The sequence below is a fragment of the Lepidochelys kempii genome, chromosome 8 (genome assembly GCF_965140265.1).
Source record: "Lepidochelys kempii isolate rLepKem1 chromosome 8, rLepKem1.hap2, whole genome shotgun sequence".
Classification (NCBI taxonomy): Eukaryota; Metazoa; Chordata; order Testudines; family Cheloniidae; genus Lepidochelys; species Lepidochelys kempii.
Window position 1 is genome coordinate 6561683 of NC_133263.1, and position 24529 is coordinate 6586211.

The following is a 24529-nucleotide window of genomic DNA, read 5'->3' on the forward strand; positions in this document are numbered from 1 at the left end:
CCTGGCAGAGCTGGCGGGGGGAGCGCTGGGGGAGCGGGGGGCTGTGGATCAGACTGAGGTGCCCTGGCAGAGCTGGCGGGGGGAGCGCTGGGGGAGCGGGGGGCTGTGGATCGGACTGAGGCGCCCTGGCAGAGCTGGCGGGGGGAGCGGGGGGCTGTGGATCGGACTGAGGCGCCCTGGCAGAGCTGGGCGGGGGGGGAGTGCTGGGGGAGTGGGGGGCTGTGGATCAGACTGAGGTGCCCTGGCAGAGTTGGCGGGGGAGGGGGGAGTGCTGGGGGAGCGGGGGGCTGTGGATCAGACTGAGGTGCCCTGGCAGAGCTGGCAGGGGGAGCGCTGGGGGCTGTGGATCGGACTGAGGCGCCCTGGCAGAGCTGGCGGGGGGAGCGCTGGGGGAGCGGGGGGCTGTGGATCGGACTGAGGTGCCCTGGCAGAGCTGGCAGGGGGAGCGCTGGGGGCTGTGGATCGGACTGAGGCGCCCTGGCAGAGCTGGCGGGGGGAGCGCTGGGGGAGCGGGGGGCTGTGGATCGGACTGAGGCGCCCTGGCAGAGCTGGCAGGGGGAGCGCTGGGGGAGCGGGGGGCTGTGGATCGGACTGAGGCGCCCTGGCAGAGCTGGCAGGGGGAGCGCTGGGGGCTGTGGATCGGACTGAGGTGCCCTGGCAGAGCTGGCTGGGGGAGCAGGGGGCTGTGGATCGGACTGAGGTGCCCTGGCAGAGCTGGCTGGGGGAGCAGGGGGCTGTGGATCGGACTGAGGTGCCCTGGCAGAGCTGGCGGGGGGAGCGGGGGGCTGTGGATCGGACTGAGGTGCCCTGGCAGAGCCTGGCGGGGGGAGCGCTGGGGGAGCAGGGGGCTGTGGATCGGACTGAGGTGCCCTGGCAGAGCTGGCCTGCCCCGTGCTTGTCTGTGACATTCCTACTGTCTCTCCTGCTGGAGCTGCTAGTCGCTCACTAAAAGTCACCGAAGCATGAAGGTTTTACAAACGATGGTTCAGCTCAACTTCGAAGAGCATGAGCCTGGCTAGCGGGAGAAGAACTGGGTTCTGCTTGGGCACGCTGCTCACACAGAGCTCCTGAGAGAGAAAAGAATATTTTTGTGGGTAGGAGACTGGTAGGCTGCAAACGCCCGTTCGCCCCACTCGGCGGGGGGGCAAGGGGAGTCTGTGTCCCAGTTAACTCTGTGTCTTTCTCCCCCTAGCTGCTGGAGGTGAACAAGCAGTGGGATCAGCACTTCAGGTCCATGAAGCAGCAGTACGAGCAGAAGGTACCTCCTGGGTGCCAGCCCGTGCCACGCAGTTTGCTTGTGGCAGATGCTGTGTTTGCACATGTCTCAGAGGCGAACGTGTGCCCTCTGTTTGCAGGGAGCAGCATGGGGGCTACTCGGGTATCCCCAGCCCCTTGAGTGCACCCGTCTTTCCCCAGCCTCTCTCCCCACCCATACAGCCGTTCGTTCCCCCTCTGTCCATGCCAGCCGAGGCATCTATGCCGTTCTCATCTTCACCCTGGTATCGGAGCCCATCTCTTTCCCTTGGAACCTCCTGTTTCATGCATGACACGGGTGGGGAGAGGCAGCAGAAGAGGCTCTGGGAAGTTTTACGTTAAAATGCGGCGGGGGTGGGTGGGCAAATAGGGGTGGGGGTTGCACCTCTGCTGTGCACAACCAGCTGCGGGCAGCGCTGCGTTCCAGTCGGTCACGCGGCCGCCCTGTCCCCCGGCAGATCACGGATCTCCGCCAGAAGCTGGCGGACTCCCAGAGGGCGCTGAGTGAGCTGGAGGCAGAGCGGGAGCCGAAGCAGAGGGATTTTGATCGCAAGCTTCTCCTGGCGAAATCCAAGATTGAGGTGGAGGAGGTGAGTCCTGCCGGGGGGAGTGCTGTATCCTCCCCGCACCCAGGAGCTGGGCAAAAACCAGGCACTTGTGCGTTGGCTTCCTCTTGCCACAGTAACCCTGGCTCTTCCCAGCACATCGTCTCCCTCTGGCTCCTGAGGTATCTCCTGAGCCAGGCTTCTTCGGCTGAGTCAGAGTCCCTGTGGTAGCAGAATGACTGACCAAACTCTGGGCCGGGGCAGTGGGGAGAGATGGGGCGTGTAGCTCGCCTCCAGGCTCTGTGAGGACGCAGCGACCCTTCTGCATGCCACGCCTTGGAGCCGCGGGCGGGCCCCATGCAGGGTCTCTGGGGGCACTCTGCCTCCCAGCGTAGTCAAACTCCCCCGGATGGGAGCGAACGGTTGGAAGGAGGCTGCGTCCTGTCAGGCCCCAAGAACCGGGCTGCCACTCACCCTGCAGCACCAGAGCTGAGGGCCTCCACGGGGCCTGATAAGCAGGAGCAGGCCCATCTCGCTGCTTTCAGGCTGACAAGCCCGACTGGTGTGTGGTGGTGGGAAAGAGGGTCAGACTTAGGGAAACGTCTGCTGGGGGTGGGGGGAAAGAGGCTCCGAAATCTGCTGAGCCCTCCAGAGGGGCCAGCTCTACTAGCGGGGAGGGCAGAGAGGTCTGACTAGACTCCCTTCTGCTGAGCCACGGACGTGCAAGAAGGCACCTTCCCGATGGGAGCAGAGGTGCTGTTCTCTGTGTTCCCCGGCACTTGAACCGAGAGATGAGTCTTCCTGTCTCACGCCCCGCTCTGCCACGTGGCTTCTCCCGCCCGTCACGCCCAGGGAGGGAACGACAGGCCTGGGCGGAAGGGCGGTGGGTAACGTACTTCTGCTCCTTCCTCTGACCTCCCTGCCTCTTGCTCTTTCAGGCAGAAAAGGAGAGGCTGGCTGGGGAGGTGAGGGATCTGAAGCAGAGAATCAGGTTCCTGCAGGAGCAGCTGGCACCGGTCACCAAGCAAAGGGAGTACCAGGAGAAGGAGATCCAGAGGCTAAACAAGGTGGGCAGCCTGGCAGCGCCCATCCCTGGTCGCCCCAGATAAGCCTTTGGTTTCCAAGGGCCTGTTCAGACAGGTGTGCCTGTACCTATGGCAAAGTGCAGATCCCCTGGCTCCCCGGGCACTGGCTGCACCTCGTATCCAATGCACTGTGCCTCAGAGCAAGGCAGCGGCTGCCCCGTTTCCTCCCCCTCCTCCCAGCTGGGCAGTAAACCCAGAGCAGCTGCTCCCTGTCCTGCCTTCCTAGCCAAGATCTTTCGCAGAAATACCTCCTGGCCACTGCAGTGCCAGAGAGCAGCGGCCCGGGGAGACCTGCGGTCCCCGAGAGGGAGGAGTGCTAATGTTCTAGGAATTGGCTGAGCTGACAGAAGAAACGTTTCTCCCTCCCTGGGAAGAGTCTCTGATGGAATCTGCCTCGCTCAGGGGTGCATGCACGCACCCCGCCAGGGGATTATGGGAGGACCTCCGCTCAGGGCTCCATCAGACAGTGTGTGGGCAGCTGGGGGCACTTCAGCTCATCGGTTGGTAGCTGCAGGTCGCCAGGGTCCTAGATCGAGCCTGTACTGACAGTGTACAGGCTGTACGTTGCAAGCGCAGCTGCGGGGAGGGCCTGTCTCTCTTTTGGGGATGGGGCATTACAGGGGAATTAGCCCTTTGTGGCACTTGGCTGGCAGATACCCCTTGTGCATCAAGCCTGCCTCTGGTGGTGGTCTGGATACCAGCCTGCCCCTCCTCAAACCCATCCTGCCTGTCTCTGGGTTTGAGCCCTCTCTGTCTGTTCTGGCTGACCTGCCCCTCGCCGCTCCCATGTTTAAATCCTGGAGGGACACAGCCATGCCCTGAGCAGGACGAGCCGGAGGCTTTGCCCAGACATCCCACGGCAGCGGCAGGCACGTCTCGCTGTTGGATAGTGACCGGGGCTCTGTTCGGTCCTTAGTTTCACCCCTGGCTTGTCTAAGTGGTGATGGGGGGGAAGGGAGGGCCAGTGACAACACGGGATTTTGTTTCTTTTAATCAGCAGTCGGAGCAGGAGAGGAGAAAGGGCCTGGGTGGTGGCTGTGCTCTTCACCATGGTCACTTGGTTTGTCTGCACTAACTCTGGATATCTGTTGCTCCCGGGGTGCCTTCTCAGCCCTCTTCCAGCTGGGCATGTGCCCCACTGCTCTATGGACTCTAATGGTGCCCTCTGTCCCCCCTCAGGCCCTGGAGGAGGCCCTGAATGTCCAGGCCCCTGCTCCCACCCCTTCTGCACTCAGTAACGCCACGGAGCCAGGCGGAAGCATGAGACCACACGAGCTGCTGACCCAGAACGAGCTCCTGAAGCAGCAGGTAAGGAGGAACTGTGGCTCTTTTCTCTCACTCTAGCTCTCTGGGCTAGCTAAGGCTGCAGAGAGAGCCTTAACGCAGACCCTGGGAAGGGTCTCGGGTCTCTGAGCAGGTAGCCCCAGCCTCCTCTCTGCTTAAAGGGACAGATTCTGCTTGGATTCTCACCAACATGGTCAGCTGGGGAGCAACTCCGTTGACGTTCCTCTAGCTTTACTCTTGTGTAGCTGGGAAGAGGCTGTAAGGAACGGCATTGGTGGTATCTGATCGTGGCCCCATCCAGGCCTCGGCTGGAAGTGCCTATGACAGGGAGTGTCACTGAAGGACACACAGCGGGGTGCCAGGTCTGACATGGGCTTGCACTGTTGGGGGTGGTGTCTCGTATCTCTAAGGCTCGGTGTGAATTCTTTGGTTAGCTTGGCATGAAGAATTTCAACGTGCGCTCCAAGGGAGGGTGCCTCCCCTGCCACGCCCTGGCCCCCGCGGGAGGTGTCTGACAGGGCCCAGTGACCCTCTCTGCCTCTTCTGTCTGCCAGGTGAAGATCTTCGAAGAGGACTTTCAGCGGGAGCGGCGCGACAGGGAGAGAATGAATGAGGAGAAGGAAGAGTTGAAGCAGCAGCTGGAGAAACTTAAGAAGCAGTTAACAGTCTCCAACAACCAGGTAGGGCAGCTGGGTGAGGAGTGGGGGAGTCATGCTCAGAATGCTCTGTGCTCTGAAGCTCATGTCAAAAGGTGTTTTGGGGGCAGGGGAGACAAGTCCGCCCCGAGCCTTCAGCTCTGCCACATGATGGCATCTGCTATGTGTATGGATGCATTGAGACAGCCAATGCTGGTAGAGTTGACTGGGTACAAGTGAAACCCACTGGCAGATGGAGCCGGATCTCTCAGCATGATCCTTCCCTGACCCCTGTTTGTGCCGATCGGCCAGCGAGCTGGGTCTTTGCCTCCTGGCCCTCGGGGGATCTAGCCCTTCAGTGTGTGGTGTGGGCAGTTTGTTTACCGCTCCACGCAGATGGGATGGAGGTGAAGGCCATGCCAGCTGGGGAAGGGGAACTCGTGTGGGAGAAGCCGGCAGTTTCCATAGTGCTTTGGGGTCAGCAGGGGCTGGGGAGCAGAGACAAACACAGCAGACATGTACATTCATAGTGTGCAGGGCCCTGCGATCCCATGTGCAGCCCCACCTATGACGATGATATACCTGTGTCCCCAGCGCAGGAAAGCTTGTGTCAGCTAGCAGCGTTCAGGTCTGCACTCCCCCCGACTCAGCTGAGCCCCCTTGCTTCGCGGTGTGTGGGGGGGAGGTACGCGACGAAGGCTTCCTGTGAGCCGTGGCTTCCCACCAGCCCTGAGGGTTGGTCACTAAAAGGTTATTGAGATTAAGTTGTTTTCTTGCCTCTGCTGTGGCCTACAGCCAGCTCCCCCCAGCCTTGGGGAGCTCGTGCGGAGCAGGATGGGCGATGCAGGGTGGTTTGGGCCTGTTGTCAGTGAGATTTTAAAGATCTCTTCTCCTCCCGAGCCGTCTCCTCCATCGCAGCCCCGGGCAGCAGCTGCTTGAGCTGCTCTCTGTTTGAAGAGCTGCAGAAGCTGCCCCCTCGGGGAGATTTGGGGCTGTCCCCCACTTTCCCTCTTGCCCCAGCACGCAGCCCAGCCGGTCAGCAGCTCTCGGGGCAGCAGGTGGTGGGAGACCCACAGGAGCCTGTTGGCATCGGGGGTGCCAGGCAGGGCTTCGGTCAGTGCTGATGAGGTGGCTTTAGGTGCTTGGCCTGAGGGACACCCCCCGCATTTGAATGGGAGCTGCCAAAATTCCCCTGCCTTTTGGGCCATAACCCCCCGCAGGAAACGAGCAGCCACCCGCTGCCGGCGCCCGTGACCCAGGCTGCGGATTTATTTTAAAGCCCCCCTGGGATCATGCTAAGGACAGACTGGCATCTGCCCAGCGAGGGTGGGGGCAGTGGGTGCGTTCGGTGCTCTGGCTCGGGGCCCCAGCGGGGCTGTCAGTTGCTGCCACCCGGTCTGCTGGGCTGGGCTGCCCTGCCCTGCCCTGCCCTCGGTGGGCAGGAGTTCTCTCCGGCGCCTGCCAGCGTCCATGGGTGGGGGCCGGCGCTGTGCGACACTGCGGCAAGTCCCCTCTCGGTTCTGACCCCACCTCTCCTCCAGCTGCGGCTCTTCAAGGACGACTGTCAGAGAGAGAAGGAGGAGAAGGAGAAACTGAAGAAGCTGCTAAAGCAGCACAAGCAGGTATGGAGGGTGGTGGGCGGAAGCAGCTCTTCCCTCTTGGGGACGGGTTGTTGGCCAGAGCAACGTGGGCCCCCGTGGGAAGGGGAGCAGCATAGGCCAGGGCTACCCTGGGGGTTCGGGGTCCTGGCTGTAAAAACCCGAACAGCTGCTAGGGAGGCTAAGAAATCAGAACGTGTGCCGGAGTTACTGGTGCCCCCAGCTCAGAGGGTGTGTCGGGGCGTGGCTGGTGTGGGGGGGCGTCTAGCCATAGCACCACTGAGGTTGCTCTAGGTGATGCTGGGGACTGAACCTGCCCTTGGCTGGTGCTGGGATCAGAGGACATGAAGGGATCTTACAGGCACCTTTGCCTCGGCCTAGGATCTTGTGCCAAGTGCATCTCGGCCAGAGCCAAGGATCAGGGCTCGTGGTGCACAGATGCTACAACGATGGGCACGTTTGACTTGCACAGATGGGCAGAAGGGGGTCTGTATAAGCTGGGATGTCTTGGCTTTGCTCCTGAATCTGCCTGTCTGCCTCTTCCAGGTTTCTGGAGAGAGGTTGCACCCAGAGCCGGTCCCGGGGCCTCTTGGCCCTGGCTGCCCCATGTACCAGTTCCAGTATAGCCCTCCAGTGCCCCACCACGTCTACCATGGCTATGAAGACTGGCATCAAATCCGGTACCCACCGTCAGCAATGCCGGGCGACCATCCACCAGTGCAAAACTTCCACCACTTCCCTCCTGTGAGTACCCTCTCGGGAAGGCATAAGGATGGGCCAGGGTGGGGAGCCGTCCTGTAACCATCTCTGCTCCTTGCACGCACCTCCCAGCCTCTCCTGCAGCATCTGGATGTGTTCCAGGCAAGGCGGTTCCTGTCACACAATTCCCAGGTAGCAGCATGGCCACCTCCTTCCACCCAACCCCCTGCCAGCTAAGTGTAGGCCGCTGCCCACCCACTCGCTATGGGCCTCATTCCTTATCCTGGAGGGAGTGCAGCTGTGCACACACAATGCGTGTGCAGTCAGCATGACTGCGTGCACAAGTCAGGGACTGCAGGCAAAAAAGTCTGATCCGGGCAATTTGCACACGCTGCTGGTGGTCCACGCTTGGTATGTGACTTAGTGGCAGAGCCAGGGGTAGCCCTCAGGAGTTTGTGGCTCATGATTCCATGATCCATCTGGTGGACTCGGACCACTGATGAACTAAAATGTCAGTGCTGATATGTCTTACCTCTCCCTCATCTGTCTGTCTAGGTGCTTATCTGGCCCCCAGCACTAGAATATCTGGGATCCTCACATTCTTTAATGCATTTATCCCTGGGAGATAGGGAGAGTCTGTTACCCCATTGTACAGAGGGAAACTGAGGCACCAAGAGACTGCGTGACTTGCCCAAGGTCACCCAGGAAGCCTAGTGGAGCAGGGAATTGAACCTGGGTCTCCCAAGTGTTGGGCCAGGGCCCTAACCGCTGGACTATCCTTCCTACGTCTCCTTCTTCCTCCTGCCAAGTTGTTCTGCACAGAATCTGAGACCTCCTGTTTCATGCCCTCTCTTACGCTGCCCATTCCTCACTCTTCCTTTCAGCCAGAATACACCTGGCGCCCACCTTGTGCTGTGTCAAGGACCCAGAACTCCCAAGCAGTGGAGGGAATGAAACCTCTGTCCAAGGAAGCTGGTAAGGAAACGCTGCTCTCACACGCCAGGGGTTACTTTCCTTCTGCTGAGACTGGCGCTGCGTGAGAACCCCGGACAGCTGCCGTTCATGTTGCGGCTCAGAAGGGCACTGAATACTGCAGTGCATTGAGGCAGTGGGCTTGCACCTTCAAATCCTGTCTGTCACCAGCTTGGCATTGGTTTGTCCATGTCAGAGACCCGCTGCACGAGGAGGATCCGGGGGCTATAGTGGAACAGACCGAGGTGCTTTGGGAGAGTGGGGTGTGGGGAAGCTTGCACGCTACTCCCTTATCCTCACTGATCCTCACCTCTGCCAGCGCTCAGCTCAGGAGCGTGGAAACACCTGTCTCCAAGTTGACAGTAAAGTTCACTAAAAGCCTGAGATGGCCCCCAACTGCCCTCTGGCCCAGCATGTGGGAATAACACGGGATGCTGTTGTGCTCTGTTTAAAAATGGCTCTAAATAGCGAGTATGCAAGGAGACCGGAGCAATACTTACGCGATGTGGGTGTGCTTTCTGTCTTTCAGAACCTGCAGGGCTTGGGTTACCAAAAAACCAAAGGCCGGTTTAGCTGTGGGCTAATGTCAGAAGAAGAGTGGGGCGGGGAGTGTGCACGCCTGTGTGTATATAGAACCTGCCTCCTGCTAGTTATCCCTGTTCACACACTCTGTATATAACAGCAGAGCCTTGACGGGCTGGAATGCCTCCCTCGGGAGCCGCTGAAGAGCGAACGCCCCGTGCCCTTAGGAGCTGCTGAGGAGCAAGTAGCGCGGGGGCTTCCCTGGAATCCCGACTGGGAGCCCTGCCTACAGGGGTTGTGCAAATGGCCATGCGTGGTTATCTTGTTCCTAGTCACGTCGCTTTGATTTTAATTTGATTCCCAGCCTTCCTTCTTCTTCTTCAGCTAAGAGGGGAGCTTGCGTTCTGCAGCAGCCTCCCATTCCCTACGTTTCAACAGTCTTCAGTGGAGGATTTTCCTGCAGCCTGGTTTTGTATTGTAACATGTTTGCTGGCTGACCCTAGAGACTTTTCCCGTCGAATAGTGTAGGTGGGAGAACCGCCCCTATGCAATCCCATGACAAGCAGAGCTCTGTACAGGGAGGGCTGCTGAACAGACATCTGGTACCCTGGATAGATGGGTGGGGGAAAGGGTTTAATTGTGTGTGTTCTTTTCATAGTTAAAAAGAAGCCAAGCTGAAGCTAAACTGAATCCATTGGTTCATATCATTTACCTGTGAACACTCTCTAGGACTAAAGTGAGCACTCTGGCTTGAATGGCTTTTAAAGTGTCCCGAGTCCAGGGGCCAAATGTAAATGTGTCTCGACTCTCCATTGAAACTCTGGAATGTAGAACTTGCACCATGTAGATACTGCCCAGGCCTCTGTACATACATACACATACACACTCGCTGTCTAGATAAGATGTGGCAACCCTCATTCTCTTATTAGATTGACCTCACAGTCCAGTCTCTGAGTTATCAGGGAGCCACAGGCCTATGGTGTGCAATAACCCTGCCTTTATTGCTCCCAGGGAGCAGGCTGTGAACTTTGCCCCTCTTCTCCCACATCCCCAAAGCAGAGCTGATGAGCCGCCTTTCAGTAATGAGCTAATATTTTAGGGCCTGATTCAGCAAGGTACTTTAAACACCTGTCTAACATCAGACGCACTTTGAAGTCCGTGGGACCTCTCACCTGCTCAAAGGCAAACGTGTGCTTAACTACCTTGCTGAACTGGGGACCCGAGGGAGAGGAAGAAAACCTGATGGAAGTAGCAAACAATAGACATGAGTTCGTTTGTGGGCCCAGGCAGACCTGTTCTTCTCCGTCCTGTTTTATCCCACTGCAACATGCCCCTGGGCTTGCCCTGCTCCGCAGACTCCCTGGGGTAGCTGTTGCAAGCCCTGATTGCAGGCAAAGTGCTGAGGTATGCTGAACCAGAGGCTTTGAGTACTTGCAGTTTAGTACCAGCAGTGGCTTTGAAGGGGTGATAGGTCTTCCAAAGAAAAAAATAACAACGAAACAAGGTCTGAGGACAGGAAAGGAATGGCCAGGGTTCTGATCCCCCGGGTGCTGGGGAGTTCCCCTTGGTCTCCCTGAAGAGGCTAATGTGTCTGTTGTGTGTGCAGTGTACTGTGGTCTGTAATTAATGTGCTGTATGTTAATGTTGACATGCAAATGGTAATGTGTACTTTGGGGGGCTCTTGCCTCTCCTTTCTTGTGGACGTCACTTCCCTCAGTTCCTCCAATTCCCTGTTAGCTGCATGGGCTAGTTCTGGGGAACAGTGGGGCAGATCTCTGCCGTTCTCTGTACTGTTGAACAATAACCTGAAGGGAAGGGGAGAAGAGGAACTTTTCACCCCCATCTGCCCTACAGAGAAAACACCCAGCTTATTGCCCCTCACCCTTTCCTCCCCTACTCCACCTGCTTGGGTTTACTTTCTGGGATGTGAATGGACTCTGGTCCCCTCCAGATGCTGACCATCCCTGGAAAGGGACTAACCCCATCAGAGGGAGGTGCTGTGAGTCATCGTAACCCTGGACAATCCTAGGACACAGGCAGGTAAATTCAGGAAATGAGCAGTATGATGGAGCACCCCCAGCTCCCGAAATCACTCACGCTTCATCAGTCCAAAGCAGGGGTGAAGGCCAGACTCCTATTCTAAGTAGTTTGGGTTTTGTATTGTTTGTGCAGAAATGTGCTTGTCCATACTGGTAGATATTTTAATATAACACCTGTCTGTGTGTACACACCCTCCCCATGATCTCTATTTAAATCTGCTACGTCGACCAGAGGGTGTGAACTTAAACCCCAGGGGAGCTTGCAGTACGGGAGGCCAGCTGATAGCTCTGTCTGTTCGCTGACTCTGCACTGCACATATTGCAATCCATGGGGTGCATTCGCCCACCAGCCATTAACTGGACTGTTGTCTGTGATAACATGGCACCTGTGTCCCCAAGAACCTGTACCTGGCCATCACGGGCATGTGACTTGAGGGTTTCATACTGTCAATCTAACAGCGCTGTATTTAGTGAGCTGGCCTCTGTTTGTCTGGTTCATGTCAGCGGCCCCATGGGCTTTGCAGGCACTGTTCACACGCACAAAGCAAGCAGGATTTGGCCATGGGTTTTTGAAGACAAGGCTACCAGTGTAACCCAGGCTAATAGAAGCGGTTCCTTGTCCGCTTCTCGGGGCTAGTCCATATGTAGAGATTTGAGTCTGCTTCTGCCTCTGAATTAATAGACCTACTCTTCTGGCTCAAAATTTGTCCTGCCTGGCCAAGACCAGAGGGAGAATAACAAAACCCCAGCTCTAGAGGCTGGCTGTACTATTCCTGTGAATACGGCTCTATAGTTTACAGTGAGTGAAGACTGTAACTAACATGCGTGTGTGTGAAACGCTCCATGATTTGATCTACCCTGACTTCAGTCACTTAGCTCTGTGGGTCCCCTCAGGTCCTGCTGGCTTCCTGTGACTGTCCAGTTCTGCACCTACCACCCCGTGTCTGTTTTTTTTCAGTGTGGCTCCTAAACAACGCAGCCTCTTGTTCCTTCGTTCTGGTTGCTCCCTATCCCTTCAGTTCCCTGTTCACATGAGTTAAATCCTGTTCCGTACAGCTCTGTATCTAGGCCTGGGTCCATGTAAATCTTGGCTGGTTTCTTGTATGCGAAAAGCCAACCTTAAAGCTCTAGCTCTGGGCTTCTTTTCTAGCTGCTAGCACTGTGTTTACGACACATGGTGAACCATGCTATTATTGCAGCTGAAAAGGGGTGAGGGGGCTAGTTTTTCTCACCCCAAGCCCCATGGGTTTCCCACATGGAGAAGACCATTTCCATATATTTGGGATGTTTCACCATCCATTTTGCCCAGACATGCTAACCTTTTAAACTGATACAAATCCAGCCACTCAGCCTAGGTTTTGAAATGCACCCTGTATAGCCAATATCCTGGAAAACAACAATATTCCCCCAGGGGCAAACATATACCCCAGAGACGCGTGTACAGATCTATGACACAGGTTGGTTGGTTTGTTTCTGTGCAGAAAAAGTATGATGAATTGTAACAATAACTATTCCTTTGCAATACTCCGTAATAAACTATCTGGAGATTTTCCACCCCAGCCATTGTCCACTGTGGGTTTGCTTTGTCTCCTTTTGTTCTCAGACAGTGGTGATGCCTAGCAAAGGGTTCCTGTCTTGGAGCAAAAACGGTGTGTTAGGCTGGCATCCTAAACTGAATTGCCAGCAGAGTTTTGCTCTTAGATTCATAGATATTTAGGTCAGAAGGGACCATTATGATCATCTAGTCTGACCTCCTGCACAACGCAGGCCACAGAATTTCACCCACCACTCCTGCGAAAAACCTCTCACCTATGTCTGTGCTATTGAAGTCCTCAAATCGTGGTTTAAAGACTTCAAGGAGCAGAGAATCCTCCAGCAAGTGACCCATGCCCCATGCTACAGAGGAAGGCGAAAAACCTCCAGGGCCTCTTCCAACCTGCCCTGGAGGAAAATTCCTTCCCGACTCCAAATATGGCGATCAGCTAAACCCTGAGCATATGGGCAAGATTCACCAGCCAGATACTACAGAAAATTCTTGATCACTGTGCTTCTTAACTAGCAATTGCCAAGCTTCCCTGGCCAGAAACAACTCCCTTGTGCCCTACATGCATATCATCTGCTACTGCAGGGAGCTGATTGGGGTGCCCATCTCCCCACTGTGCATAGGGAATTCAGATGGGGAGTGTGTGTGTGTGGGGGGGTGCTTTTGCATGAGCAGATAATGGGATAGTGGCTGGAGGGTGGGGGGGTTCCTTTTTTGGGAGAAGAGCTATCCATGTTGCCCTGGGCCAGGCCTGCTACTAGCTGTACAGGTGGAGATGGAAGAGCAAGGCACAATGTCACCCCAGCCCCCTCAGCCAGTATCTGTCCCAGGGTGGACACAGCCCCACTCCGCCTAGGGCTGCCAGTAGGGACCCCCAAGCACGTCCGCAGCCTCAGTGCTTCTTGTGATCACCTGTCCAGCGAGTGGCTTAGATTGAAACAGGAGCGGAAGGGAGCTCTCCCTGCACCAGCCCACGAGAAGGAGAGGCCAGTGGTTGGGGTGAGTCTGGGACTCTGCCGCAGACTTCTTATGGGACCTTGAGCAAGTCACTTAGTCTCTCTGTGCCTCAGTGCCCCATCTGTGAAATGGGGATTAGAGCACCTGTACTGAGGGCAAGTCTATTGAAGACTGCGGTACTCCATGATGGGGGGCCACAGAAGCACCTATGGCAGGGAAAGGGCTGTGCGCTTCTGCCCAAATGTGAGGTCAGAGCCATCTGACTGGGGCGGCTCTGGACCCAGTCTGGGGCCTGCCCCAATCTGCTCTGCCAGCTGGTGTGGGGCATGGGTGGGTTCAGCCCCATGGCTGAGGAAGGGGAGTCCTTTGATGCTGTGTGGTGGGAGGGTTTGTGATAAACAGGAAGAGGCAGGTTGGACATCAGGTACTGAGAGACAGAGACACCCTCGCTCCCTGGGAGGCTGGGGGCATTAGTACCACAGAGCTCTCTACCCAAGCCAGCGGATCCCCTGTTGCTGTCACAAGTAGTGTGAGGACCCCAGGGCGCTGGGTCCCCTGGCACTTGCAGTGTCTCAAGGGCCCTTGTCCATGGGCTCATCTGTGTAGTGTCTCATGCCTGGGATGACAGGAGCCCAGGGGAGAAGGCAATGACTGGGAACCAAGAGCTGGGGCCTAGCAGGATCAAGTGCCAGATGGACTCGCTGGTTCATGCCCTTCCCTCCTGGTTGAAAGGAAACCCCCCAAAACTCCTTAAAAACCAAGCGCCCCCTTGAACGTTTGCACAGGTGTTTATTTTGCATTTCTACAGCTCTACACAGGCTGCGGGGGCGTGGGAGGAGAAGCTGGGTTCCTGGGGGAGAGAGGAGAGCACATCCCTGCACAGGAAACTGCAGAGCAGCTTGAATGCACTGGAAGGGCCACTCTACACCCATGCAGGCTTGGGACAGGTCCACCCTTTGGGGGCTTTCAGACCTAACCTTCATGGTGATGCATTCTCCTAGCACCCAGAGCCCATGCCCTGCTCTCACGCACGCCCAAGATTACACACTAAGCCACAGCAGCTAGAGAGAACTCGCCCTGTAGGGAGCTGAGGGCTGCAGGAGAGATTCCAAGGGGCACATTCCAGGTGTGGGAGGCTTTGTGGGGAGGGGTGGGACAATGCACATTATCCAAGCATCCAAGTCCCTCCATCACCGAGGGCTCTCCTGCCAGGTCCGGGACAAGAGCAGGAGCAGCCCAATTTACGGGGATAGCAACGGCAAATATACAGCGAGATCAGTTCTAAGGGAGGAGGGCTGGACTGCTAAATAAATAGTGATGGGTGGCTTTCAGCATGAGTCTATTCCTGAGGGAGCAGCGGGGAGGGCTGGTCTCTGTACTTGCGAAGGGTCTTTCCCCTCCACTGAGATTTCCCCTGTCCGTATTTCTCTAGGAAGTGGGAAGCTAGGCTAATAATGAATCTCTCCAGAACAGAATGGGTGGCAGTGGAGAAGGGCAGGTTAAGGATGGCAGGCAGGTGCAGCGTGGGGAGGTGATGCCACCTGGAGAGAGGTGACTGTCATAAATCAAGTGTCATTTTAGGCAACTGTGTTTCCCCCAAATGTGTTGCAGGACTGGTCTGTCTATAGGGAGTGACAGTCAGGGCCTGTCTCTACAGAGTAGCACAAGTATGCATGCAAACTAGGCTGTAGAGACTGGTACCTTTCCTGGGAGATTCTACCCATATTGGTGTCATAGCAGAAGGGATTTTGTATCAAGGGATTCAGCTCTTTGGATGCATTGCATGGAAATTTTTGGCTGTGGATAAAGCTTTGAGTCCCACCCCACCCAACCGCTGACATCTCTACATTAGTCTTCTCTGATCAGGGGCTGCCTCCTCTGACCAAAGACCTGCCGCTTCATATAATCTATGATGTCATTCTTCACCATGGCCAAGTTTGTCCTGGGACCCCACCTCATCACGGGCCGCCCAGTCGGGCCAACCAAGAACTTCTCAAAGTTCCACTTGATGTCGTGGATCTTCAGGGGCTCCCAGAAGAGCCTTTTGGGGTCACCGAAGCTTTCCACCACGGGAGGGCAGGAGTTCTGCAAGGAGAGCAAAGGACAAGCATCAATGACACTGTGTGCTGGGAAAAGCTAATCTGTCCCCATCTAGTGCTCCCCAAACCTTGAGGATTGGGCTCAGGGCAGGGTGTTTGCAGGCACGCACCTTCAGGAAGGTGTAGAACTTCTGCTCCTCTTCCCCGTTCACATCCCCTTTTTGAAAAAGCTGGAAATTCGGGACAAAGCCGCCCCCAGGCCGGACGTATCTGAAATCAAAGGGAGAGAAGAGTCAGGTTCTGGTTCAAAGGAGCCTCTGGAGCCCATCTTCACCTAGCATGGAGACAGTGATGAAACTGCTGCTCCTGCCCATACATGCTGCCCGGCCGGCAGAAGCCAGGCTTAACCCACGTTCTAGACACAGCAGCAACCTGGTCAACAGCCAGGCTTGTAAACGGTTTTCTAAATGGTTACTGGTCTACGCGCCCACGCAGGCTGTGTGGGCTGGAACCATTTTTAAATCACTCCTGTGTACTGTCACACTGATGCTGCTTCAATTGCTAGTGTGATGGGGCCTCAACCGCATTTCCCCGACATCACAAGCAGCAGGGAGGAGCCTGGGCCATGGGGGATGCAGCCTGCAGGGTCAGCACGCAGTTATCAGATTTCAGAGTAACAGCCGTGTTAGTCTGTATTCGCAAAAAGAAAAGGAGTACTTGTGGCACCTTAGAGACTAACCAATTTATTTGAGCATAAGCTTTCGTGAGCTTCATCGGATGAAGTGAGCTACAGCTCACGAAAGCTTATGCTCAGATAAATTGGTTAATCTGTAAGGTGCCACAAGTTATCAGATTGCAGCAACTGCATCTAAAGGACGGGACCCAAAACCACCTGCTTAGTGGCTGGGGTCAAGCAGGAATGGTCCTTTTGCATTCCTGCCCCACGCTAACTGCACTGGGCTTGGCTCAATGCTGATCTACACACCTGCACCCCTGTCAGATACTGTGCGGGGCGGCTGGCTGTAATTACCCTGGGGCTTTGCGGGGGTTCAGACACGCAATAGGGAGTCAGTCCCATTGTTGTTACTGATCTCCAGTGTATCCGCTTGACTATGCACTGCCTGTTTCCCCCCCTCTTCCAGCCCAGGTGGAAGCCAGGGCAGCCACCCTGCCCCTGCCCCCGCAAGGGATCTCAGGCCCCTGCGTCACTCAGCCATCTACTCACTTCAGCGCGGGGAGGATTTCGGAGTTCTCGCCAGGTTCTTGTTTGCCAAATTGGTTGCTGGGGAAGCCCAGGATGATGAGTCCATGCGACGCCAGCTCATTCTGTAGTGCATTCAATTCTGCACACAGGAAAACCCAACCAGAGACAGGTTACCACAGCAATAGATGGGAGCTGCTCCCCCGGTGTCTGGCCACAGGCGGTGTCGCCAAGCAGCCGGCTGGCGTTGGAGACGGCACCCGTTTGTGACAGCAACACACCTGGCTGGGAATCCGAAGCACGGGGGAGGCAGAAGAGGGCTCCAGTTCTGTGCTTCTCCCAGGACTCGGAGGCCAGGATCACTCTGCATCGGTCAGGCCTCAGGGGCAGAAGTCCTGGCATTCTCCGTCAGCAGTAGCGAGCTCCACGCCCGCGCGTCAGCCTCCCCTCAGTCCTCCTAACAGCAGCATGGGTCTCCTGGGACTTGGGCCCTGTCTGTGCTTGAATCCCTGCTCATGCTGTCATCTCTCTCTCTCCCTGTCTCCGTTAAAGCGTTGTGGCAAAGGGGAATCTCTGGAGCCCAGGCATGCCCTGGCCATGGCTCCTCCCCTCCATCTGCCCCCGAACACCCCGACCTGACCCCTGCACCAGTGAGGATTCCCCGCCCTCCCCCCTGCCCCCTCATTGCCACGTCCTCTTTCATTTCACAACCTTCCTTTTCTCTTTGGCCTGTGCCAGGGTACCCCCCCCACACCCAGTGTCCTGAGGTGCACAGAGGTGGCTATCCCAGACTCCAGCACAATCCTCTCCCCGTTCCTCTGGGCAGGGGATCTTACCCAGGTACTGCATGGTGAGTCCTCAGTAGGTAGCCACGTTCACAAAGAGGATCATCTTCCCTTTGTACTTCCCAAAGGGGATGTACTCCTCTCCGTCTAAGGTGAGGGCCCCATACTTGTAGATTGTTCCCTCCACCGAGTTGTAACAGTCCACCTGGAAAACAGCCAGGTAGGGCACGTGGGAAGGGGCAGGGCTGGAGAGAGGCAAGGAACAAGGTCTGACGACCAGCGATTAACTAGCTTCTTTAGGTTTTACTGTTTCCCCAAGGAGCTCCACATCTCCCAGTTCCTCTCCTGGCTTCCCCTTCACCCGCTCTGACCAGCAGGGGCCAAGGCACGCTGCTGGGATCCTCCAGTGTGGCCACGTTTGGTTCGGCTCAGGCGAGGGAGGAGACAGCCGTGAGGTTCTGATCCGCTTTTGGAATCTGAACCCAGCCCCCACCACCAATCACCAGGAGGTTTGGATCCAGGGATGATCTACTTCAATCCTTCCTCTTTCTTTCCTCCCAGTCCTTCTCACCTCCTCCTCAACCCCTGCATCCTGCCTTCACTGCCGCCCTTCCCTTGATCTCCTCCACCTCCTCGCTGGCCTCACAATCGTTATTTCATTCCTCTGCTCCTGTCCTCAGCCTCCTTTCTCCACTTCTTCTCTTCATTCACATGCTCCCTTAGCTCCTGCCCCCTCCAGCCAGCCTCCACCCCTCTCTTCCGAGGAATCTGCAGAGGGGCAACATCCAGTTTAGGGAGGGGAAGGGGCCCAGTGGGACACCATCCCCTGCCCCAGAAAAGGGCTTTGCGATTCCATGCCATTTGGTGCATTCCCAGAGAGAGCAAAGCTCTGGTGACCCACCGGGAAGTGTATGTTCCGGGCCACACCGTGCGCTCCTCCCCAGAGCTGGTGCAGCCCCATGGCACTCCCTGGAGTGTTGGCCAAGATGGTGGTTGTCACATGGAAAGCTGGGTTAGCCGATATGTTCTACTGGTGAGAGGAAAATCTTCTCCGTGGTTCCCTCTGTTTGAACGCTGCCCTCCGCTTTCGTTACACCCCTGCTCCCTGCAAACAGGCCTGGCTTATCGAGGCACGCATTAACAGTCAAGCAGGGGGCACTCTTGGGAGTTAACCCCTAGTTTATATTCTCCTTTGTGTTCTAAAGAGGTGAACCCTAACCGATCCATGGGCGTGCCTCTACCACTGTGGGTCTGCTGCAGATCGCGTTAAGGGGTAGGATTCATAGGTGCTGGAACTAGGGGTGTTATTGAACCCCCTGGCTTGAAGTGGTTTCCATCATATGCAGGGTTAGTTTGAGTCAATGGCTCTCAGCACCCCCACTATATAAATTGTTCCAGCCCCCTGATAGGATTTGTCTCTGACAGCCGTGGCTGGGCTCCGTGGATCGCCTGGTCAGGGTTTCTCACGCAGAGACTCTTCCCAGACCAAATAGAGCCAGCAGCCAATGCCAGGCTCTCGCACGGTGTGCTCATCCCCCTGGAGTCTCAGAAATCGGGTTTGACATGCACCGGCCTCCCACCCAGCGCCTCTGACTTTCCAGGGCTGCAGCTGCTAGCGTGTTTATTCTACCCAAGCAGCAGCCACAGAACCACAGGTGGGGAGGGGAAAGGACCAAAAATAGCCACAGTATGTCAACAGTGTCAACCCTGCGCCTCTTTCTATTGCTGCTCGCTCCTGTGCAGGAAGAGGAGCTGACCCGCTCACGCTGGCCCCTCTGCTTCTTCTGCAGGGATGGGAGAGGAAGGGCCTTAGAAAGGAGGTGGTGCTGGCTGCCCCCTCCTGTACGTGTAAGAAGGGCCAAGGGAGATTGCTCAGTAGAAGGATTGCTGTCCGAGGGATTCACACTGGCTTGCTACTCCTCACTGCCTGGCTCCTGGCTGAGTATCTGTCACCTAGAAACAGACTGTTACTAGGATCCCACTCAGCCATGTGTGTCAGGTGGAGCTGCTGGCTCAGAGAGCAGGGAGCCAAACTGTGCCCCAAGGTGGCCCAGGATCCCTATTCACCAGGAGAGATTTAGAGAGACACAGAGAGGGGAAGAGACCTTTCTCATCAAGATGAGAAACAAAAGCAAGTCTAGCGGCTCACCTGGAAGGGGAAGGGCCCTGGCAAGAGAGATTGCCTGCCCCAGTCCCTACAGCTCCCCAGAGGGTCTCAGGAAGGGAAACCTGCTCCTGCAGACTCCAGGATTGAAATGCCAAGCACACAGCCCATGGACCGGAGCTGGCCTATAAGATGGGTTCCAATTCTTCTTATGTAAGCATGAAGTGCCTAGCCCTTCAGGCTGTGAAGGAAACCTTCCCACAGTGACCTGAGTGTAACCAATGCAGAATGGATTCCCTGTGTCTGAAACAGCAGCTCTGGGAGGCATGAACGCCCATTCACCTCAATGAGGTGTTAATTCTTAAGCCTAATGATTATGCTCCAAGACCACAAGTTTTTCCAGTAAGTTGGGTCTTGCAAATGTATGTCTAGTTTATACAATCACAGCAACATAGGGTAACTACCCATGCCAACGGCCAAGCCGACAAAGAGCACAGATTCATAGATTCCAAGGCCAGAAGGGACCATTGTGATCATCTAATCTGACCTTCTCCAATGGTTAATTACTCTCACTGTTTAAAATGTGCATCTTATTTGCAGTCTGAATTTGTCTAGCTTCAACTTCCCTCTGCTGGGTAGTGATACACCTTTCTCCGTTAGATTGAAGAGCCCATTATTCAATATTTGTAGATGCTTCTAGACTGTAAATCAAGTCACCCCTTCACCTTCTCTTTGTTAAGCAAAATAGATTGAGCTCTTTGAGTTTACCACCATTAGGCAGGTTTTCTGATCTTTTAGTCATTCTCGTGGCTCTTCTCTGAACCCTCTCCAATTTGTCACCATCCTTCTTGAATTGTCGACACCGGAACTGGACACAGGATTCCAGCAGCAGTCACACTAATGCCACATACAGAGGTAAACCCACCTCTCTACTACTCAAGATTCCCCTTTTTATGCATCCGAGGATCGCATTAGCCCTTTTGCCCAAAGCTCACATTCAGTGGATTATCCACCAAGACCCCCAAATCTTTTTCAGAGTCCCTGTTTCCCAGGATAGAGTCCCCCATCCTGTAAGTGTAGCTTACGTTCTTTGTTCCTAGATGGATACGTTTACATTTAGCCATATTAAAATGCTTGTGCCCTGTTCATCAAGTGATCCAGATCACTCTGAATTAGTGACTTGTCCTCTTCATTATTTACCACCCCCCCAATTTTTCTGTTATCTGCAAACTTTTATCAGGTTTCAGAGTAACAGCCGTGTTAGTCTATATTCTCAAAAAGAAAAGGAGTACTTGTGGCACCTTAGAGACTAACCCATTTATTTGAGCATAAGCTTTCGTGAGCTACAGCTTACTTCATCGGCTGTAGCTCACGAAAGCTTATGCTCAAATAAATGGGTTAGTCTCTAAGGTGCCACAAGTACTCCTTTTCTTTTTGCAAACTTTTATCAGTGATGATTTTATGTTTTCTTCCACACCTTGATAAAAATGTTAAATAGCTCAGGGCCAAGAACTAGACCCTGTGGGACACCACCAGAAACACACCCGTTTGATTAGGATTCTTTGTTACATTTTGAGACCTGTTAGCCAGCTTTTAATCCATTTAATGTATGCCGTGTTAATTTTATATCTTTCTGGTGTTTTTAATCAAAATGTTATGTGGTACCGAGGCAAATGGCTTACAGAAGTCTAAGTATATTGCGTCAACACTATTATCTTTATCAAGCAAAACTGTAATCAAATTTTAAAAAATCAAGTTTGTCTGATAGGGTCTGTTCTCCGTAAACCCATGCTGAGTTGCATTAATTAAATTATCCTCTTTTAATGCTTATTAATCCAAGGCTTATCAGCTGCTCCATTATCTTGTTTGGGATCTATGTCAGACTGAAAGGCCTATAATTACCCAGATGATCCCGTTTACCCTTTTCTTCCAATATTCTGGAACTTTCCCAGTGTTCCAAGTCTTATTAAAAATCAGCTTTAACAGTCCAGCAAGCTTTTCAGCCAGCTCTTTTAAAACTCTTGGGTGAAAGATATCTGGACGTGCTGACTTAAAAATGTCTAACGCTAGTAGCTGCTATTTAACATCCTCCTGAGATACTAGTGGAATAGAAAGAGTGTTATAAAATATGACTACAATATTTGTTTAATCCCCAAACACAGAACAGAAATATTTATTGAACACTTTTGCCTTTTCTGAGTAATTATTAATAATTGTACCATTTCCATCTAGTAATGGACCAATACCATTATCAGGATTCTTTTTGTTCCTAACATACTTTAAAAACTCCTTACTGTCCCTGACTCTGCTGGCCATAAATTTCTCCTTGTGCCTCTTTGCTTCCCTTATTGATTTTCTACAATTCCTAGCTTTTGATTTATATTCATTACTATCTACTTCCCCTTTTCTCCATTTGTTATATATTTTATTATTTTTTAGAGCTGCCTTTACTTCCCCTCTGCATCAAAGAAGTGAAGAAATAGTCATGGCTCTAAAACCTTCCAATGTTTGGGGCTTTTGTACATATAACCTCAACTCTGAACTCCCTGAGTTCTTAAGTTGTTTGCTCAGTTGGCATTTTGGTTCACTTTCGTGTTCTCAGAAGGCAAGATGCACTCAGAGCACTGATACGTGCCAGCTTAACGTCGGTGAACGCGTTTTATATAACCGTAATGTGACTGCTGTTTGCTGTGCTCCTCACAACCATCTCACAGTTGCAGCCCCTGTCTGTCAGATCTATCTGTTGCCTCTCACCATCGTTTCAGAATGTGAGTTCTCTTGGTGGGAGGACCACCATTTCATTATATGTCTTTTGGTGGGGGCCATGATTCCTGACCGGGGTTTGACGTGCTACCTACAGAAGGTGTAGGGGAGACTAAGGACTGCTGCAATAATTGTATCTAATTATCTCATGCAGACTGGCATGCATTTCCCCCATGTCCAACACTGATGTGTCAGTGCACCTATCTCACACTTCATCACCCTGCAGCCCTTCCGCCCTACACCCTGGGGCGTCTAGAATTATCTCCCCCTGCCATCTCCCTCCCATCCTCTGCCAGCAGGAGGGCAAGGCAGCCTCCACACACAGGCGGACAGACAAAACAGGGTTAACAGTGGGAGCCAAACGTTGGTAGCTTTCCCCCTTTCCACCCAGCTCCTCTGATTCAGTCCAAGACGCCACCATCCGGGCTTGTGGCATCACAGTCATTTCCCAGGCAATGGATGGGTGATGCAGAGGAGCAGCCAGGAATTATGCAGCACTCAACTCTCACGTAAGCCCTGTTTTGGGAGCTGATAGCCCTGCGAGAGACAAACACCCAGCTAGCCTTCCCCACTGAGCTCTGCCAATGCAACTTAAGTCCTAGGCTTGCGCCCTAACCACCGGACCCTCCTGCCTCCCTGGGCACCTCCCACTGCTCTTCTGATGCCCCTCACTCTGGCCGTACCACCCTCCGCTCCCCGCTAGTCCAGTCCTGGGGCTGGCCTGCGCAGAGCTTGCCAGTCATGTTGACCTGTGTGCTGGCTTCATGACGTGGCCTCTTAGAGATCAAGCTGAGAGCTGCCAGACTTGTTCCCAGTGTAACTTGAACCATGTTTCCAAGCAAGGATCCCTGCTCACTTAAGCAACTGAGACAATGACACTGATTAGATGTCTTCCTCTACGATCCTCAAGCAGCCAGGCTCCATGGAATAATCATTCCCAGGGACCCCAGGACTCTGCACACACCAAAAGGAAACTTCACCCTGAAATGGGGTGAGCTGCCACAGTGGTAGGTGGGGAGCAGGGAGAAGAAAAGTCTGTGTCCCTGCACTAACGCCATGTATTTAAATGAGTGAACCCCAGTTAGGCGGAAGGGAAAGAGGGAATCATCTGAGAGAGGGGAATGAGAAATTACCCCTTTCTCCCTCCAGCAAATCAGTGCATTCCCCATGTTTGCCTGCTGAGAACAGGAATTGGCCCAGACCAAGCCCCATGAGGCAAACACCCATTAGAAATGGGAATTCTGCTCCACATTTGCAAACAGGCCCTTTCTGGGGGGAGCTGTTCACCCCAAGACCTCTGCCCCCCAGCCCAGATCCCAACACACCAGAACTTTGGGGCATTGAAACCCAGATCCAGTTTGCGTCCATCTCTCCTGATGAGTAATGGGGAGAGACCCCCCCCAGACAGAGATGAAAGATGCCCTCCCGACCCCCGCGTGCCCCCTGGGACCCAACAGCATCATGCCAGAGCACCGACCCTGCACGCACACCGTTCTCCGGTGGGATTTCCTCTTACCTTCTGTTTCTCCTCTCCCTGGTTAGGCTGAATTAACCCAGCCAAGAACAAGGGGAAAATCCAAGAGCCCCTGAGTCTGCCCGCCATGGGGGGCAAGCACCCGCTTCTTGCCCCACAGAGCACAGCAGCTGGGTGCCTGGGTCTGGCTGGGCCTGTCCTCTTCCCCACCCGCAGCAGCAGGGAGAACTAGAAGGCTGAGCCTGAGTCCTCCTAGCCAATCGCAGGGAGGCGGGGATGGCAGGGCTGCTACCAGAGGATTAACCATGTGGGCTCTGGTGAGCTCCAGAGCTGTCTGGGGGTGGGAGAAAGGGGACTGATTGCTTCAGCAACTGGAGAATCAGGACTCAGGTCAGGCGTCCCCCCCCCCCCCCCCAGGGCTGGAGCGGTCTGGGTGCAGGGCTTTGGTTCGGCTTATAAAGCTAGGGCCCCCGTGCGAAAGTCTGGCTGGGATCTGAGTGCAGATTACAGCCACTTTCCAAAACAGAGGGGAACGTGAAACCAAAGAGCATGGGGTGGAGGGGAAGGGAGATTAACCACGGACCTGGGTGTTATGTAACACGCTACGGGCCTGAGCTCCTGGAGATTAGGATCAAAACAGTGGAGAAATTCATAGCTGTTATCATGGCCCAGCCCTCGAGTCTCACCCTGGTGATCCCGTTGGACGTGCCCAAGTACAGCCACTGATCAGTTGTATCTCACACACCAAATGGGCATGAGCAGAGACAACCCAGCATTCCAACGACAATCCCTGCTACTCACACGCCACCAGGTGCAGCAGGCGGATAAACCAGCAGAGCGGGAATGGGGTGGGGGACAAGGAAGATGGGTATGTTCACATGGTAGTGTCAGTGGTTAAAGCAGTCGTTGGGAGCTCCCAAGGGTAGGCGGTGGGGTATAATATAAAGGCGAATAATCCTGGGAAGGATTAGAGAACAGCTGGCACTGGCCACTGTCAGAAGACAGGATACTGAGCTAGATGGACCTTTGG

The 24529-nt window shown here is 54.7% G+C and overlaps 2 protein-coding genes across 4 annotated transcripts in view; one reads left to right on the top strand and one right to left on the bottom strand.

Moving 5' to 3' along the window:
• Positions 1-12206, top strand: part of TNIP1 (TNFAIP3 interacting protein 1) — a 49127-nt gene extending 36921 nt beyond the window's left edge. For 2 of the 3 annotated variants that reach the window (XM_073355313.1, XM_073355312.1), the window contains exons 10-18: positions 1193-1258; positions 1713-1844; positions 2738-2866; positions 4064-4192; positions 4723-4848; positions 6345-6425; positions 6948-7145; positions 7985-8075; positions 8602-12206. In XM_073355313.1, coding sequence (XP_073211414.1) covers positions 1193-1258; positions 1713-1844; positions 2738-2866; positions 4064-4192; positions 4723-4848; positions 6345-6425; positions 6948-7145; positions 7985-8075; positions 8602-8645 — 996 coding nt within the window. In that variant the 3' untranslated portion in view covers positions 8646-12206. The remainder of the gene's footprint in view (positions 1-1192; positions 1259-1712; positions 1845-2737; positions 2867-4063; positions 4193-4722; positions 4849-6344; positions 6426-6947; positions 7146-7984; positions 8076-8601) is intronic. The other variant, XM_073355314.1, reaches the window with a different exon arrangement.
• Positions 12207-13902: 1696 nt separating this feature from the next.
• On the bottom strand, positions 13903-23732 carry GPX3 (glutathione peroxidase 3). The gene is made up of 5 exons (XM_073355315.1): positions 23542-23732; positions 17210-17363; positions 16398-16515; positions 15343-15442; positions 13903-15218 (listed from the first exon to the last, which is right to left on the bottom strand). Exons 1-5 carry the CDS (start codon positions 23626-23628, stop codon positions 14982-14984), a joined length of 696 nt encoding a protein of 231 aa, XP_073211416.1. The 5' UTR covers positions 23629-23732; the 3' UTR covers positions 13903-14981.
• Positions 23733-24529: the final 797 nt, after the last annotated feature.